Source organism: Diospyros lotus, chromosome 13 (genome assembly GCF_014633365.1).
Source record: "Diospyros lotus cultivar Yz01 chromosome 13, ASM1463336v1, whole genome shotgun sequence".
NCBI lineage: Eukaryota > Viridiplantae > Streptophyta > Magnoliopsida > Ericales > Ebenaceae > Diospyros > Diospyros lotus.
Window position 1 is genome coordinate 3,981,980 of NC_068350.1, and position 15,643 is coordinate 3,997,622.

A 15,643-nucleotide genomic window follows, 5' to 3' on the forward strand; every position below is an offset into this window, starting at 1 on the left:
TATGCAAATTACTTTTATTTGTGATTTTTTAATAAATGATTTTAAATTTTGAGATAACTCTAGATTGTTTATGATCAAATGGTACACAAAGTTAAAAAATTTAGTGGCTATTGATATTAATGAGACGAGTTGGATTAGAATTTATATGAATTTCGATTTGAGCTATTCATTAATCAAAATAGAACAAACACAATTTAATTAAATTTGGGTTTATTGAATTAAGTATTGGTTCCAAAATTCATACAATTTATATCGAAATTTTATAATTCAAAATTTGTGACATGTTATTAACATTTTCAAAATTAGTTTATGTTACATTTTAATCCAAAAAAGAAGACTAGCACAAGCAAACAAGAGAAGTACACAGATACCTCAATAAACAACATAGCTTTCCTTAGAAAAAGAAATTGCTTTGATGTCACTAAGATATAAGTTGGGTTGGACAATGGGACAAAAAATATATAATTAAATTAACTAATTCACATTTAAGTATCTCTAAGACCTCTAATGGGATACAAAGGCCAAGACGCCCCGTGATATTTTAAGTTCATTATTAAGATTGTAATCTAGTAACAAAAGCGAGGCAAACGGACCCGCGGGTTGCCGGTGGCGGAGTGTTGGCACGTGTTTAGCACACGGCAGTGGCCCAGTGGTTCCCACACACGTCAGCGCATCGGCCAGCCAACCCACTCTCCCTCGAATCCCCAGTCTTCCCGTCTTCTGTGCTCTCTCTGTTCTTCCCCAAAACCCTAAAGCTTAGAACTTAGCAGTCACTATAATACCAAATCAATCGATACGCTGAACTCGCTCTGCAATTCGTACGATGAGTATCCTCGACCACGAAGAAGGCCTTCAGCTGAAGGAGATTCAGAGGCTCGAAGGCCACACTGATCGCGTCTGGGGCCTCGCCTGGAACCCGGCCACTGGAGGCGCTGGAAAACCGGCGGTGGTGGCCTCTTGCAGCGGCGATAAGACCGTCCGTATCTGGCAGCAGGGCTCCCCCTCTGGTTCCTTCCAATGCAAGGTCTGATCGTGTCTCTTAATCTTGCTTGCTTGCTGGTATCTGTTCTGGAAGTGGATTGTTGGAGTGAAAAAGGAAAGAAGAGTAGAAGTTCGAGACAGGAAAGTCAAGGGATTGACAGTGGATCCCATTATTAGCCTGGTTATCTGTACTGAATGCAGAGAATTATAGTCCCGTACAAGGAAAATTTGAAAGGAAAAACGAAGAGTGTGTGCGTTTTCTATTTGCCTATCGTTTTTTGTTGCTGGGCACGAAATTAAGCTAAAGTTAACTTAAACTAGGGCTTCTAGCAATAAGTTTGTCCGATCGTATTTCACCAATTTTGCTCAATTGACCTGTTCACAAGTTTACTGGGAAGAAAAAAAAAGAATTTTATGTTGTAGGTTTGTGTTTCCCAAATAGAGAATTCTCTTTTTTATTTGTTCTTTTAGAATTTGAATTCTTTGGGGCAAGGTGGCTCTTCCCTCTTAGTCACTGACTGTCTTATTCCTGAGAAAATCTGAGTAACAGAAGAATATTTATTACTCTGGTTTCTTGAGTTTAGCCGGATTCTGGTAATTTAGCATGAGTGTTTCATATTTCTCTTGATTAGTTTTCTTGGATGCTGCTGGATTTGGAGAGAAGGCAAAAGCACCAAAGAAACGGCCTTACCATCTCTTGTTCTGTTTTATTTCTCAACAAGCAAAAGGAGAAAGTTTGAACAAAAAACCAGAAACCTTATTAACCTGGAAAAATACTTGTAGGCTTATACAAAAAGATTCCCAGTTATTTCTCAGAGTCCTTTTTTTTTCATGTTACAGTAGTTGTGAAAAGAGTAAAGAACAGTGCAAGGTAGTCCCGTAGTTCCCTTCTAATGCCAGACTGATTTAAGATTGTTTGAGATACCATTTTGTTGCTAAGAGAGCTACAAGGCAACAAAAGTTTTTCTAAAGTTTCATTTTTGTGTCACATGAATGATATAAATCCTACTGTTGCTTTGGCAAAAAATGATTGTCTTATTTTTGAAATATATTCAACCAACTCCAATCCTTTTACCCATTAACATATTAGAAACTTTCTCAAAATCTTTATCACTTTGTTTTCGTCTTTCTTTTGAATATATTCTCTGATGAATTAATAGATGTTATTGTTCCTATCTTGTTCCTGTGAAAAGATCAAACTGAATCTATTTCCTTTTCTATCATTGAAGCAGATTAGAATATGGAATATCATAATAATGGCAGGTCTTGATAAAAGGTAATATGACTGACCTTTCAATCCAGCAGGATGTAGTTTCCTATTAAGTTGAGATGACTGAGGATGTTAAGGTCAATCTGTTGTAAACTAGGAGAGACTGTGTTAAAAATTAATGAATTCCTAAGATGATAGAGGAATCACCTATTAAGGACAAAGTTATAGAAAATCAGTTCAGGTTTCTTGGACATATAGGTAAAATCATTAAGTACTTGGGTTAAGAAAAATGCCATTTTTCCATATTGTGATTAATCTTAGGGTCACAAGCACAGTCAAATTTATACATGAGTTGAGAAAATAAATAAAACATGAGATGTTCTGGTTTATCCCAAAATATGGCCCTTGATGGTGCAGACCATGTAGCTGACCCAAAGTACGCTTACTTGAGTTGGGTTGAGGGTGCAGTTTCCTGTTTTATTGGGTCTAACCTATCAGATGTATGGATTTGGAAGAAAACTAAAGCATCATTTAATTTTTGCTGGGAGGGAGGAAGGGAGAATGCTCCTCATACAATTTGGCCTCCATTTCCTTCGATTTCTGTCTCAACCTCGTGCTTGTTTTTGTTTTTCATACTTCCCCATTAGAAGACCCTTGTAGGTAGGAACAAACAAGTACAAGATGGTAATGTGAGTATCTGTTTGGTGTCACTTCTGCATACTTTCATTATTCATTTTCTTCTCTTATCTTTTTAGAAAGTAATTTATTCCAACTATTGAAGCTAATTATTTTTTATTTTGGAATGATTGGGTTGCAATCAGGCTGTTTTGGAAGACATTCATTCTAGAACTGTTAGATCTTGTGCTTGGTCCCCATCAGGTAAATTATTGGCAACTGCAAGTTTTGATGCCACCACAGCTATATGGGAATATATTGGGGATGATTTTGAATGTGTATCTACCCTGGAGGTAATATATGATCTTCTGCGCCGTTTCTGTAAATCTATATTGCCAGTTATTTTTCTCTTCATTTGAGTTTTATGCAGTGGCTGTGACTTGACATTTCAAATTACATAAAGCTAGTCATCCTAAACAATGTCTCTTAAATGATATTTACTAGAAAATGCACTTGAAGTGCTCTTGTCTTATCAAATTTGAAAATCTTTTGGTTTAGTGCTTTTTCCTTTATGATCTTTTAATCTGCGTTGGTTTTTACAGTATGTTGGCATGGTCTTTTAATCAATCTTGGGATAATATTGTACACAGGGTCATGAAAATGAGGTCAAAAGTGTGTCCTGGAATGCATCTGGTTCACTGCTTGCAACCTGTGGCCGAGATAAATCTGTTTGGATTTGGGAAGTACTTGCTGGGAATGAGTTTGAGTGTGTTTCAGTGTTGCAAGGGCATACACAAGATGTTAAAATGGTCCAGTGGCATCCCTCAATGGATGTTCTGTTTTCGTGTAGTTACGATAACACTGTCAAGGTACAATAATTTCCACTATCTTCTGGTATTTTCAGTATTAGTTTCTACAGCTCTCAGCCTAAGCAAAGGAAACTAGACAGCATGGTTGAATAAGAATGCATCAATTGATTGCAGGTTTGGGCAGAGGACGGTGACAGTGATGATTGGCATTGTGTTCAAACACTAAGTGATTCTAATGGGTACTACCTGAATCCTCACTGCTGTCTTTTTTTTAAAAGTAAATGTTTATAGTGTTGATGCCGTTTGGTTGGTCTGTCATTTGACAGATGTTCCTCCTATCTGTCAGGGCCTCAGATTGTGGGCTGGTCAGTTGTAGGAATTCGAATTGAATTCTGGAAAGAAGATATAATTTAGGAAGAAACAGATAGAATGAGAAGAAGGGAGAAATAGAGAACGAGAGAGAAATGAAAGAAAGTCAAGAGAGAGTATTTTAAGAGAAGACTTGTCATTATTCTCGATGATCCTTTCCTCTTACTGCCATAGGATTCTTATAGATCTTCTAGCAACCCTAACAACGAGTATAACAATGTAACAGTACAGCTAACTAATCATAACAACAAAACAATAAGCTGTTACCTATTTAACTAACTCCCTAACTTCTTAACCCCCTTGCTAGTTAACAACTAACGTCTACTATCGGCTCTTTACGGATTTACCCTTAGGGTCATGACAATCCCCTCCCTTTCAAACAATTCTTGTCCCCAAGAATTTAGGACAACTATGCCTTTCTTCATCACCTAATTCCTGCCGGTTCTTCTTCTTCATTTTCTTCCTCTGTTCCTTCCATGTTGAGTAACTGTTTTTGACATCGGTGGCCGGGGCTGAATTTGTCTCCACACTTATAACATAATCCTAACTTCCATCGCTGCTCCATAGTACTTGATTTAGTTGCAATAGGGTTAGGAAAACCCTTAGAATGCATGTTCACTTGATCCCCTTCCACTGGTTGATAGAATGAAGGCTGAATTTCTGTTGCCATTGTGTATTTATTATAGATTGCTTCCAACGTGAGCTCCTGCAGCCTTGCCTTCTCAGCCGCCTGCCTCATGGATGTTGGCATCATCATCTTCACCATTAATCTTAGTTCCTGCCCAGCCTACTAATGAAACTAGACACCAAATATTGTTCTGTCAATCCTGGTTGCACAATACACACAATAGATCTCAATTCTTCAAACTTTGCTTGATACTCCACCATCGATTTGTCTTGCTTCAATTTACTAAATTCCTCGATCACATCGGCCATGCTTCTTTCATCAAACCGTCTACACAACCCTTCCGTGAATTCTGCCCAACTTCCTTGATTTCCTTCATCTTGGATCCAGCCTTGATACCAAGAATCGGCTGCATCGTTCAAGTAAGTTGCAGCCAAATTGATCTTCTGCTCTTCTGGGATCCTATAGATCTGGAAAAATCTTTCACGTCTCCGTATCCACCACCTTGGTTTCATCCCCTGGAACATTGTGATCTCCAATCTTGGCATCGGAGGATGAGTATTGAGTCAAAGGTTGTATATTCCTCACCCGTGTCTCTTGATTCGTAGGCTGGTCCTCTACTTCAAGAACCCCCTGCATTCTTGGACAATTGCCCTGGTGTGGCAGGATTGGATCAGAGGTTTGCCTTGGTGGAAATTTCGGCGGCAATTGGAATTGGGGCAGGGAAGATAGCATGCTAAGCACGTTGTTGAGCCTTTGCTTGTACTGATCCATCGTTTCTTGGCTTTGCTCCAACGCTTCTTGGTGTTTCTCCGACTCCCTTTGCATGACTTCCCTTAATTCCGCCATGTCCTCCCTACTTTGGACCATCGCCTCCTGGGTTTGTGACAACCCATGCTCCAAAGCTTCCATCCTAATCTCCAATTGTTTCAATCTGGTACCTTTCACCATCTGCCTAGACCTCAATTCACCACTTCACGCTTTCCAATCCTGATCCAAATCAAACAATAGCCGAGGATTGATCGGCTCTAAATCTTCAATCAGGATTTCTTCTTGAAGCTTTGCCCACATCGCGCCTTCCTGCTCGCCTACCCAAGTCGTGACCCACCTGAAGTTGACAAAATCTTGAATCCGCGCTCGCCTCTGTATCCTTAATTTTCGTGACTTGATTGGCTCTACGCCCGCCTCTATATCCTTAATTTTCGTGACTTGATTGGTTCTGTTGAGCTTGTTTGAGACTCGACTCTCTGGTCGCAACTTCATGCTTCGACTTCAAACTCAACCTCGGATCAATTCCGTAGAGAGTCATCGGCTTTGTTACAATCTTTCAAGAATTCGATCTACTTTGTTGAATTACCGAATTGCTGGAATTGTTTATACTACCGTGATTGTGTCGGAATTGCTATTGCTAGTTCCGATTGCCTTCCCTTACCGTGATGCTACCCACCAATCACCCCACAGTCGGTTAGTTCGGCTCTGATACCACTTGTCAAGGCCTCAGATTGTGGGCTGGTCAATTGTAGGAATTTGAATTGAATTCCGGAAAGAAGAAAAATGCAATTCGAAGGATATTACTAAGCATTCTGAAATATATACTTGTTGTGGAAAGTGGAAACTTGAAGGATATTTCTTCATTATATTGTAACTGTTAGTCTGTTAGCAATGGTATTTGATCAGTTTTTCTTTTGCACAGTAGAAATGATGTAAGAAAAATGCAATTCTCCAGTGCTTGTCCTTGGTAATTGACGATTGCATGATGGCCAATATGGTTAGAGGCCTGAAATTTGTTGTACTTCCTAGCTATTTTCTGACAATCTATTGAGTGTTAATCAGTACGTAATTAATGGAGCACTACTTCTGAACAACTATACCCTATCTGGAATCCTGGATGCAATTTTATCAGATGAATCGAACTAAGTGCATTGCCCTTCTCACAGTTAAAAGAGTTTAAAATTATGCTCTTCCTGTGCAAATGGTCTTACTATTTTGTTTCCTTTGTCAGAAAGATATATTTGAACAAAAAATATTTGTGATTATCATTGTTGATGTATCTGTTTGCCATTGTCATGTTGATCTTTTGACTTCTTGTCATCCCATATATTCTTGTCTGATATGTGGTGCAGTGACTTTAAGATGTTTGAGTTTCAGTGAATTTGCTTTTGTTGTTTGAGTCATTTTTGTTTGGATATGCTCATTTCGTTCTTTGTACACCATTGGATTTCTTCAAAATAATAAATGATTTTTTTTGGCTGGAGTAAAAGAAGATATAATTGCAACATGAAAATCTTATATAAACATAGTGTTTTCGTGTAAACTTATGAATTAAGTATGGAGACTTATACGTTCATGACTGGTTATCTCTTTAGTGGACACTCATCTACAGTCTGGGCCCTATCCTTCAATGCTAGTGGAGACAAGATGGTCACTTGTAGGTATGATGGTTCTTTTCATGCCTATTTGTTGCAGCATTATGGAAATGGTATTGATAAAGATACATGTATGTAAACTGCATATAAATTGTGTTGAAAATAATTGCTGCAGTAATATTGGGCTGATTTTGTAGTGATGATCTAACTGTAAAGATATGGGGCACTGATATCGTAAGAATGCAATCTGGGGATGGCAATGCAACTTGGTGAGTAGCATTCTTTCTTACATGTTTGAATTTTCAGTTTGGAAAGTGAGATTTTATTTAGGAAACAATTTTTTGTTTTCTTTTAAAGTACGCAAAGATGTTTTCAGAGTTTGGAGAACTAGACAAGAAACACTCATTTGCATGTAGACTGTCATTAGTTGATTAGAATGCTATTAACAACAATGCAGTGAACCATGGAAGGGTTAAGGTAAATCCATGAATAACTCTATATGAAGCGTGAACACACCTTGGCTTCTGCCATGCCAGTGTCGTCAGTGTGTTAGACACGCCCACGTGGTGTGTCCAACACTTTCTAAATTTTTTAAAGGAGGCAGGAGGGGACATGTGTGTCCGCTCTGCATACACTTTGAAGATATAAAACATAAGGGATTTGGTGGGGGCAAATTGCAACAAAAAAAAAAAACTTTACCTTTATTTCAATTATTTTGAACCAAACTTTCAATTTTTCCAATAGTAGTATCTAAATCTAATTTTGTTTCAATTTTGAACTGGCATTAATCCTTTGTTTGTAAAGACCGTTTAATGCTGATGTGGGCCTGGCTGCCACCTCAACAGTCTTTGCCACATCAGATTATATTTACAAAAAACTATCTTTATGTAAACTAAATAAAGATAACAAAAATAATTATAAATTTTAAAAAATATATAAATATAATTGGTGGCAGCCAACTACCATGGTCAGCTGGTGCTAGGAGGGTTCAGAAACCCCTATCTGGGTTTGCCTACATTGCTATGAACCCAGATTCATTTCATTATTATCTTGTCATCTTCATTGTGCGATGAATCCATCATGATATGGGTTCAGCCATGCCTCCACCATCTCTCTCTCTCTCTCTCTCATATTGCCACCCTCATCGGGGGTTGTCTAAACAGCCTTAGGTGCTGATGGGGTGGTCAGAAACCCCCTTTGATAACGGGTATTTGCCAGCCATGGTTTTTATATTTATATAGTTTACATAAACATATATTTTTATAAATATAAGCTGACGTGGCAGCCACCTTAGTAGGCCATGTCAACATTTAGTGGTTTTTATTAATTGAATATTAATGATGGTCCAAAACTGAAACAAAATTAAAATTGGATACTAGTATAGAAAGAATTAAAAGTTCAGTCTAAAATAAAAACAAAGTTTTTCCTTGCAACTTGCCCTTTTTTCATGACCCTTCAGTTTTCTGACTGGGCAATTGCATGACTCTTCAGTTTTGCCACATTTTGATTACACAACTCTTCAATTTTCACACTCTTCATGCTTGTATCCTCTATCTTTGAACATTGACTGGATTGTGACGGACGATGATGACTGACCATGAGTGACTAGTGACAAGGATGACTGGACTGGAGCGATGAATGCTAAGGGGTGGCTCTGAGGAAAGTTTGGAGAAGCTTTTGTGAAGATGTGTCACGAAAACTAATTCTAGTCAAAAGGGTGGGAAATTTTCAATGGCCATGCAGCTTTTGCAATGAAAAAAGTCAAGCTCATACACAGGGGTTAGAGCTTACTTGCTAAAAGTATCAGGAGAAGGTGTTGGACCTTGCAATAAAATCCTAGGAAGTGATTTTATTGAGCTACAAAAGTTACAAAAATGAAGCTAAAAAGTTAGCAAAGAAGAATGAGCAGAAAAAAGTTCGATTACCTCCTCAGAGCAGTTCATCAAAGACTATAGGAATAGGACTGTTGGGGGGTTATATCCAAGAAAGTGTTCAAAAAGGAGAACAACACTTGTGAATGAAGGTGGTGGTAGGAACAGTTACTCTCTTTCCTGATCTTTTAATATGCAAGCTCACAATGAATTATATGCTCACATTCACAGGATGTTTTATTTAGAAGGTTTGCCTTTTCATCTTGCTAGGAATTCGTTTTGTGTGAGTTCTTATATGTATGTGACTACTAATGTAATACCTGGTTATTTGCCTCTTGGATATAATCTGTTGAGAACTAGTTTGCTCCAACAGGAAAAGGGACATGTTGAGGGATTGTTGGAGCCTATCAAAGGAACTTGGAAGGTGAAGGGTGTTAGTATTGTGAGTGATGGGTGGAGTGACTCACAAAGGAGGCTGTTGATTAATTTTATGGCAATTTTATATGGTCAACCCATGTTTTTAAAAGATGTGGATTGTTCAGGGAAGTTAAAGATAAGAAGTTAATTGCTGATCTGATGCTAAAGGCAATGATGAGATTGGGGCTGAAAACATAGTTCAAGTAATTACTGATAATGCTAGAAATTGTAAAGGTGTTGGGCAAATCATTGAAGGACTGTTTCCAAATATATATATATATATTTTTTTTACTCCATGTGTGGTTCATTGTGATTTGTCCAACACATCATAATTTCTAGCATTAACAGTAATTATTTGAATCACATTATCAACCCCAATCTCATTAATCACAAATTGCATCAGATTGGCAGTAAACTTCTTATCTTTAACTTCCCTAGAACAATCAACATCTTTTAGAAGCATAGATTGACCATCTGCAATTGCCATGAAATCAATCAACCTCCTCCTGTGTAAGTCACTCTGCCCATCACTCACAATACTAACACCCTGCACTTCCAAGTTCCTTTCACAGGCTCTAACAATTCTCTCAACATGTGCCTTTCCTGTTGAAGCAACTAGGAGGTAAATAACCAGGTATTACACTAGCAGCTGCATAAGTATAAGAACTAACATAATATGAATTTCCTAGCAAGGTGAAAGCAAACCTGCTGAATAAAACATCTACTAATGTGGGCATGCAATCCATTGTGGGCTTGCATATTAAAATCTAGGTGGCATAGCCAGACAAATTACAGATTAAGATATAGTTGGCTGGCCGGGCCAATTGCTTATATTAAAGATAGTTGGCTGAGCCTGACCAATTAAAAGAATTAAAATAGTCGGCTGAGCCAGACCAATTGCAAAATTTAAAAATAGTTTCTACAAAAAGCTCTGATATCAACTGACCCTGGGATGTCTTAAAAATTGTTGATCCTGGTGAGGTTAGTAACCCACTTGGACTACTGCTAGCCAAATCATAAATTTGAGAGGTCACCTCAATGATAAGGAACCCTTGTCCTCTTGGAATCTTGAACTAGGTAAGAGAGAACAAGGAAAAAACCTTGTATTTGTAATACTCAAAAGTATTCTCAAAAGTGTGTTACAACTAACCTCAAGGGGTTTATATAGCACTCCGCGCGGACTATTGTGTCATCTCCTTCCAATGTGGGACTTAAATATAGTACTTCGAAGGAAAAAAAAAAAACTGTATAATTTTTCAATGTGGGCTTGGTACCCACTTTTCAAGGTATCACACTGAGTTTACCTTTTTTACTCTCTTAAATGGTTTCTTAGTAGGGTAATAAATGCATACAATGAACAAAAGCCTAGGAGGGGTTTCATTTAAAAAAAATGAAAAACGAAAATATACCATTATTCTTTGAAAATATGTACTGTAGTAATTTTTTAGGAATCAACAGATTAGGTTGTATTCAGTGGATTTTTTTTTTGCTAGAAATATAGCTGATAAAACATATTAAATTATAATAGTAATGTATGCAAGTCTACCCCTAACACACCACATTCTAGAACATTACGATACTATTTACCCTGATCATACCACAATCCAGAGCATATGGTGACGCACATTAGTGTACCACGTAACAGAATGATCCACGTTCTAGGTAACATAGTTACAAATGCATTGATAATTTAATGGGCCACAAATTTTTAAATTTGCTGGAATTATTTGGTACTTATAGACTATCCTACTTCACATTTCTGGTACAGAAAAAGGTTAGTTCTTGTTTGAAAATATATCCTTCCCTGTACAATGAATACTATTCCATTTTTATAATCCATCTTCAAATTGCCTAATATATTTGATAAGCCAGATTCAAAATTGATATTTTCTTGCAATTATTGAAATAAGACAAAAAAATACAAAAGTTGCTTGTCTTATAAGAATTACTTCTAACGAATTGGAAAATTATTTTTGTTCTTGTTTTGCTAGAAGAATTGGAAAAATGTTATACTTGCTTTATTATTCACTCTTACGTTGCTGATTGAGTGGTTATTTTGGGTCTTTCCAGGAAACATCTTGCCACCCTTTCTGGTTATCATGACCGGACAATCTTTTCAGTGCATTGGTCAAGGTAGCAATACGTTGTTGCAAATTTGATTTATACCATATGCCAACTACATGCCTGTAGATCTTTTATTTTTTATTTTTTGGAGGGGGGGTTGCTAATTTCAAGCTTCTCTTTCATGCAAGAACTCAAGCATGACTACAGGTGTGAGGCACACACAGGCTTGCACATGCACACACACATTCACATGCCCACAACGTAGTGATCCTTAATTTATTGGTTGTCTAGCTTCCTTTGGGTTATTTATACCACACATTTCCTATTTTTAAACCTGTAGTTTGTATGTGTAATTTTGATGGGGATATCAAAAAGTATACTAGTTTTACTTCTTTCTACTTGCCTCTACTCTCATACCTGTGAATCTCCATGTGACTGTTTGATGATATATCTGTTAACGGATCGAGTCCATGGGCAATCAGCTAAATTTGCAGCTAATGCCCTCAATAACTTCTGTCCTTGCCGACCTATGCTCATGCTAGGACTATTTAGAGAGAACTCTTCAATCTCTTGCACACGAAGTATGCAGGAAAAAAAAGTTTATTTTCTCATCCCCTTACAGTATTTACAAGAGATTATTTATAAGAAAGCCCTAGAAGACTCCTACTAGGACACTGCACCTAATAACAACCAAATTTTAAAAAAGTCTTCTACCACACAAAGACTCCTAGTACTGATGAAAAACTGACAATTGACAAAAATAGGAATAGGAACAAGAATAACTCTAATCTTCCTTAACCAAACCCAGATAGGCATAACCTATTCAGTTTTCTGCTTAATGGTCCAACACTTATAGGTGTTATGAATTGGAGGTCTAGGATTCTTGACCATGGCTCTTATTTAGATATTTCTTTCTTTATCTCATTTTTGATTTTATCTTGTTTGATGTGCGAGTGTTGCAGGGAAGGAATAATTGCTACTGGAGCAGCTGATGATGCCATACGTTTATTTGCTGAGAATGATGATGGCCTGGTATTTAATAGCCTTCTCTTCATTTTGTTTATAATTTTTATCACCAATGTAATACTTGTCAACTTATTTTTCTTGTTTGAGACAGAATTGGCCAACTTTCCTTCCTTATTTTCCACCTTTCTTCTTTCATCATTGAGACAGTGGAGAAAGTAGATCTGTAGTGGTTTAAATTAGTTTTTTTATTTTTTGCTTGAAGCGTTTTAAAGAGTTACTTGTCACTTCTTGCTGTCAAAATGTGTTCTCTTGTGTGCATGTGCGTCCATTGTGATGAAAATTTTTCATTCTCTTGCCCCCTTTCTTGCTTAACCATTCACTTTGCATTCTGTCTGGTTTGTCTACATAATTTCTTATTCTTATTACAGGTTGATGGACCTATCTACAAATTGCTTATGAAGAAGGATAAAGCTCATGACATGGATGTCAATGCGGTGCAATGGAGCTATTCGGTATAGTTTCTTGTCAAGAAATTACATTTACTATTCCAAAGATTCATCTTACGATGTTATCTAGTTGATGTGTTTTTTAGGACCTTCATCTAAGGTATCACTGTGTTAGACATATCTTTCAGTTGCACAATGCATAGTCATGAATGAAGAAAGCATCCTTTTTTTTTTTTTTTAACTGATAATAAAAGCACCCCTTTTTCCTTGAAAAATATTACCCTAGGGACTTAAAACTGAGATTTTTGATTGATTACTCCAAATCTAAAGCTGAGAATGTCATCCGGATATATTTTTAGCTTTGATTGGAGCAACCCTGCGAAGGGCAAGGTTTCCTTAGGCAAAATTCTTTCTGTAGATGAGAAAACAGCCAGTTCACTCTTCTGAGCTTGACATTGTATGGTAGGAGCCACTGGCGTGGCCAAACTGACGTCATTTTACAGGGAAAGTCCCCGCACTTTGTGGTTGCCCTCTTATACGGTTGCACCTGGACCATTCTTTTGGTAGAGATCCTTGAATCTTCAATTTGCACTAATGAGCACTATTTTCTGGTCGGTTATTGCTATTTTCAAATAAATTTTTTATACGGAATTCCTTGGTAGCCACACATTGTGCACCATACGCACCCTCAATGCTGACTCATTTTCCAAAATGCCAGAGCCACAGCCACATATTTGGTAGATCTCTCCTCTCTCTCTCTCTCTCTCTCTATATATATATATATATATATATATATAGAAATTTTGTGAGATTGATATTTTTCTCTTTTAGATGTGCTGATTTACTCTATAAGTTTCCACATTAATCGATTTCATACTAGTAACAAAAATATCCTTGTATCTGCTTCTGCTGAAACTTAACAGGACAATAGGCTACTTGCTTCTGCAAGTGATGATGGGACAGTAAAGATATGGGAGTTGACAACCAAACCCCAAACCCTGAAATCAATCAAGATGGAACATCCAGAAGATGATTGTGTAATACATTCTGGGGCTCCTATCCATGTAATGTAACTTGCAGCTTTGAGAAAGGACGACATGTTTCCAAACTGTTGTAGTTCATACCAAATTCTTACTTATCGTATGAGAAATAATAATAATAATAAAGATAAAAGAAGGATAAAGTTATTGCATTCTCGGGAGAACAAAAGCACATTGTTTTGTAGTTGGTTAAGGATTCTACTTCTGTGGTGTGTGCGTGCTTCCTAGGCCTGGTTTGAATAGAAATGAGTAAATACAGACATAAGTTGTGGATACAATGATTGTAGTGTATAGTTACTGGACTAGGGGGGTGTTTGGAAGGATGGAAATTAATGGAATTGAATGGAAACAGATTTTCTTTGTTTGGGAGAATAGTTAATAATGGAAGGGGAAAAGATTCATCTGTTAATTATTTTCATCCAATTTTATTGCTATTTATTGGTTCCTTGAACTAATATTTCATTTCATTTTTTTTCATTCTCATTTTCATTCTTTCCCTATATAATCCATTCCATTCAATTCCATTACTAGATCTCTACAAACACAGCCTAAGGATATCAATGGGTTGGATCTAATTCCATTTTCTCAAGCCTGACTTGCAAAATTCAATGGATTTACATGGAGAAGCATAAACACTTTAGGTTTGCTAGTTTACTTGTCCCAAATTTTATGGTTTTAACTCTTGTACCCCCTTTCATTTCTTCTGATATATACATAAAATAATATATGAAATAATGGTTTTCTTGTGCTAAATAGTACAAGGGTATGTTATATTATCTTTTTCTTGAGTTTCATGTCATCTTACTCTTTTAAATCACTATGTGCTAAATAGCAAAAGCATGATAAATACTGTTTTTTAAACAGCTTTAGGTGCAGTTTGTGAAGACTGGAAAATTGTATTCAAAGAGTTAGCCTCGCATCCCCATAAAAGATTGTAATGACTTCTTTGGAGATGAGATTTTAATTTCTTTTTTAATGTCAACTCATATGGTTCTTAGATTATTATGTATATCTAATAAAATTACTTAATATGTAGCTAAAAAATAGTGATTGCGAGTCTTCATTGATAAAGAAAAGAACTAAAAGCTACAACATTTCTATAAAATCGTGATAAAATTAAATAAAAAGGTAATTAATTGTTCAAAAGAGTGGAAGGAGGAGACAGCATTGGGATCAAATTTCTAACACCTGTTCTCTATCCGTAGTCGACTGGGAGTGGCTCTTCTTATTCCTCTCTCTTGGACCAAAGCAGAACGAGCTGACAATATGCTACTGCTCACTAATGAAGCATCAAACACGGTGCAATCTATCCAGTCCTTGAGCAGCTCTTCCTGGCCCCATATATCCGGAATCCAGACCCGGCCGGCCACCTCCACCCGGTGCCTCTTCAGCCTCTCCCTCCCATTCACCTCCACCACTGCTCCACCGTCCCCGGTGGTGCTCGGAGCGGCCTCCGGTTGAGCTGCCGGAGCCCTTTTCAAGGCAGCTTTTCGGTCGGTACCCGGCCGGTGAGGTTCGGAAGATGGGCTTTGAGGCCCAGTTTGATCACAGAGGCTCTCTGGGTGAATTCCCTTCGGCTCAACACAGCCCTGAAGTGTCATTTTGGACTGGGTTCTTGGGTTCCTGCGTAGACAGCTCTTCTCTAGTTCACTTCTTGCTTTCAGTTGTACGCTTCTCTCTTTTGAAGCATCGAGGGAGTGGGGTGGGGGAATGAGGCAAAGGAAACGAGTGGGGGGGTTAGGCTACACGTCATCTCCAAACCTTTGAAATCTTCTGTATGGTTAGTGAAAAGTGAACGTGTGTGGTTTGAGATTGGATTGCCGTATTGTGTGGTGCAGTTAAGTTTTGATAAATGAATGCGCCC

The 15,643-nt window shown here is 37.5% G+C and overlaps 2 protein-coding genes across 3 annotated transcripts; one reads left to right on the plus strand and one right to left on the minus strand.

Annotated features, from left to right (window-relative positions):
• Positions 1-650: 650 nt before the first annotated feature.
• Positions 651-13,931, plus strand: LOC127788650 (protein CIA1). 2 transcript variants are annotated; one of them, XM_052317205.1, is made up of 10 exons: positions 651-1,024; positions 3,013-3,159; positions 3,457-3,675; positions 3,790-3,854; positions 6,976-7,041; positions 7,173-7,244; positions 11,334-11,396; positions 12,290-12,359; positions 12,722-12,805; positions 13,402-13,452. In XM_052317205.1, the coding sequence occupies exons 1-10, from the start codon at positions 824-826 to the stop codon at positions 13,435-13,437; spliced, it is 1,023 nt and encodes a 340-aa protein (XP_052173165.1). In that variant the 5' UTR covers positions 651-823; the 3' UTR covers positions 13,438-13,452. The 2 variants fall into 2 exon arrangements, with proteins under 2 accessions (XP_052173165.1, XP_052173164.1); XM_052317204.1 differs by lacking the exon at positions 13,402-13,452 and adding an exon at positions 13,663-13,931 and having other exon boundaries at positions 654-1,024.
• An 881-nt stretch (positions 13,932-14,812) lies between these two features.
• On the minus strand, positions 14,813-15,566 carry LOC127788651 (protein BIC1-like). The gene has a single exon (XM_052317206.1). The coding sequence runs from the start codon at positions 15,378-15,380 to the stop codon at positions 14,961-14,963; it is 420 nt and encodes a 139-aa protein (XP_052173166.1). The 5' UTR covers positions 15,381-15,566; the 3' UTR covers positions 14,813-14,960.
• Between the last annotated feature and the right edge of the window lie 77 nt (positions 15,567-15,643).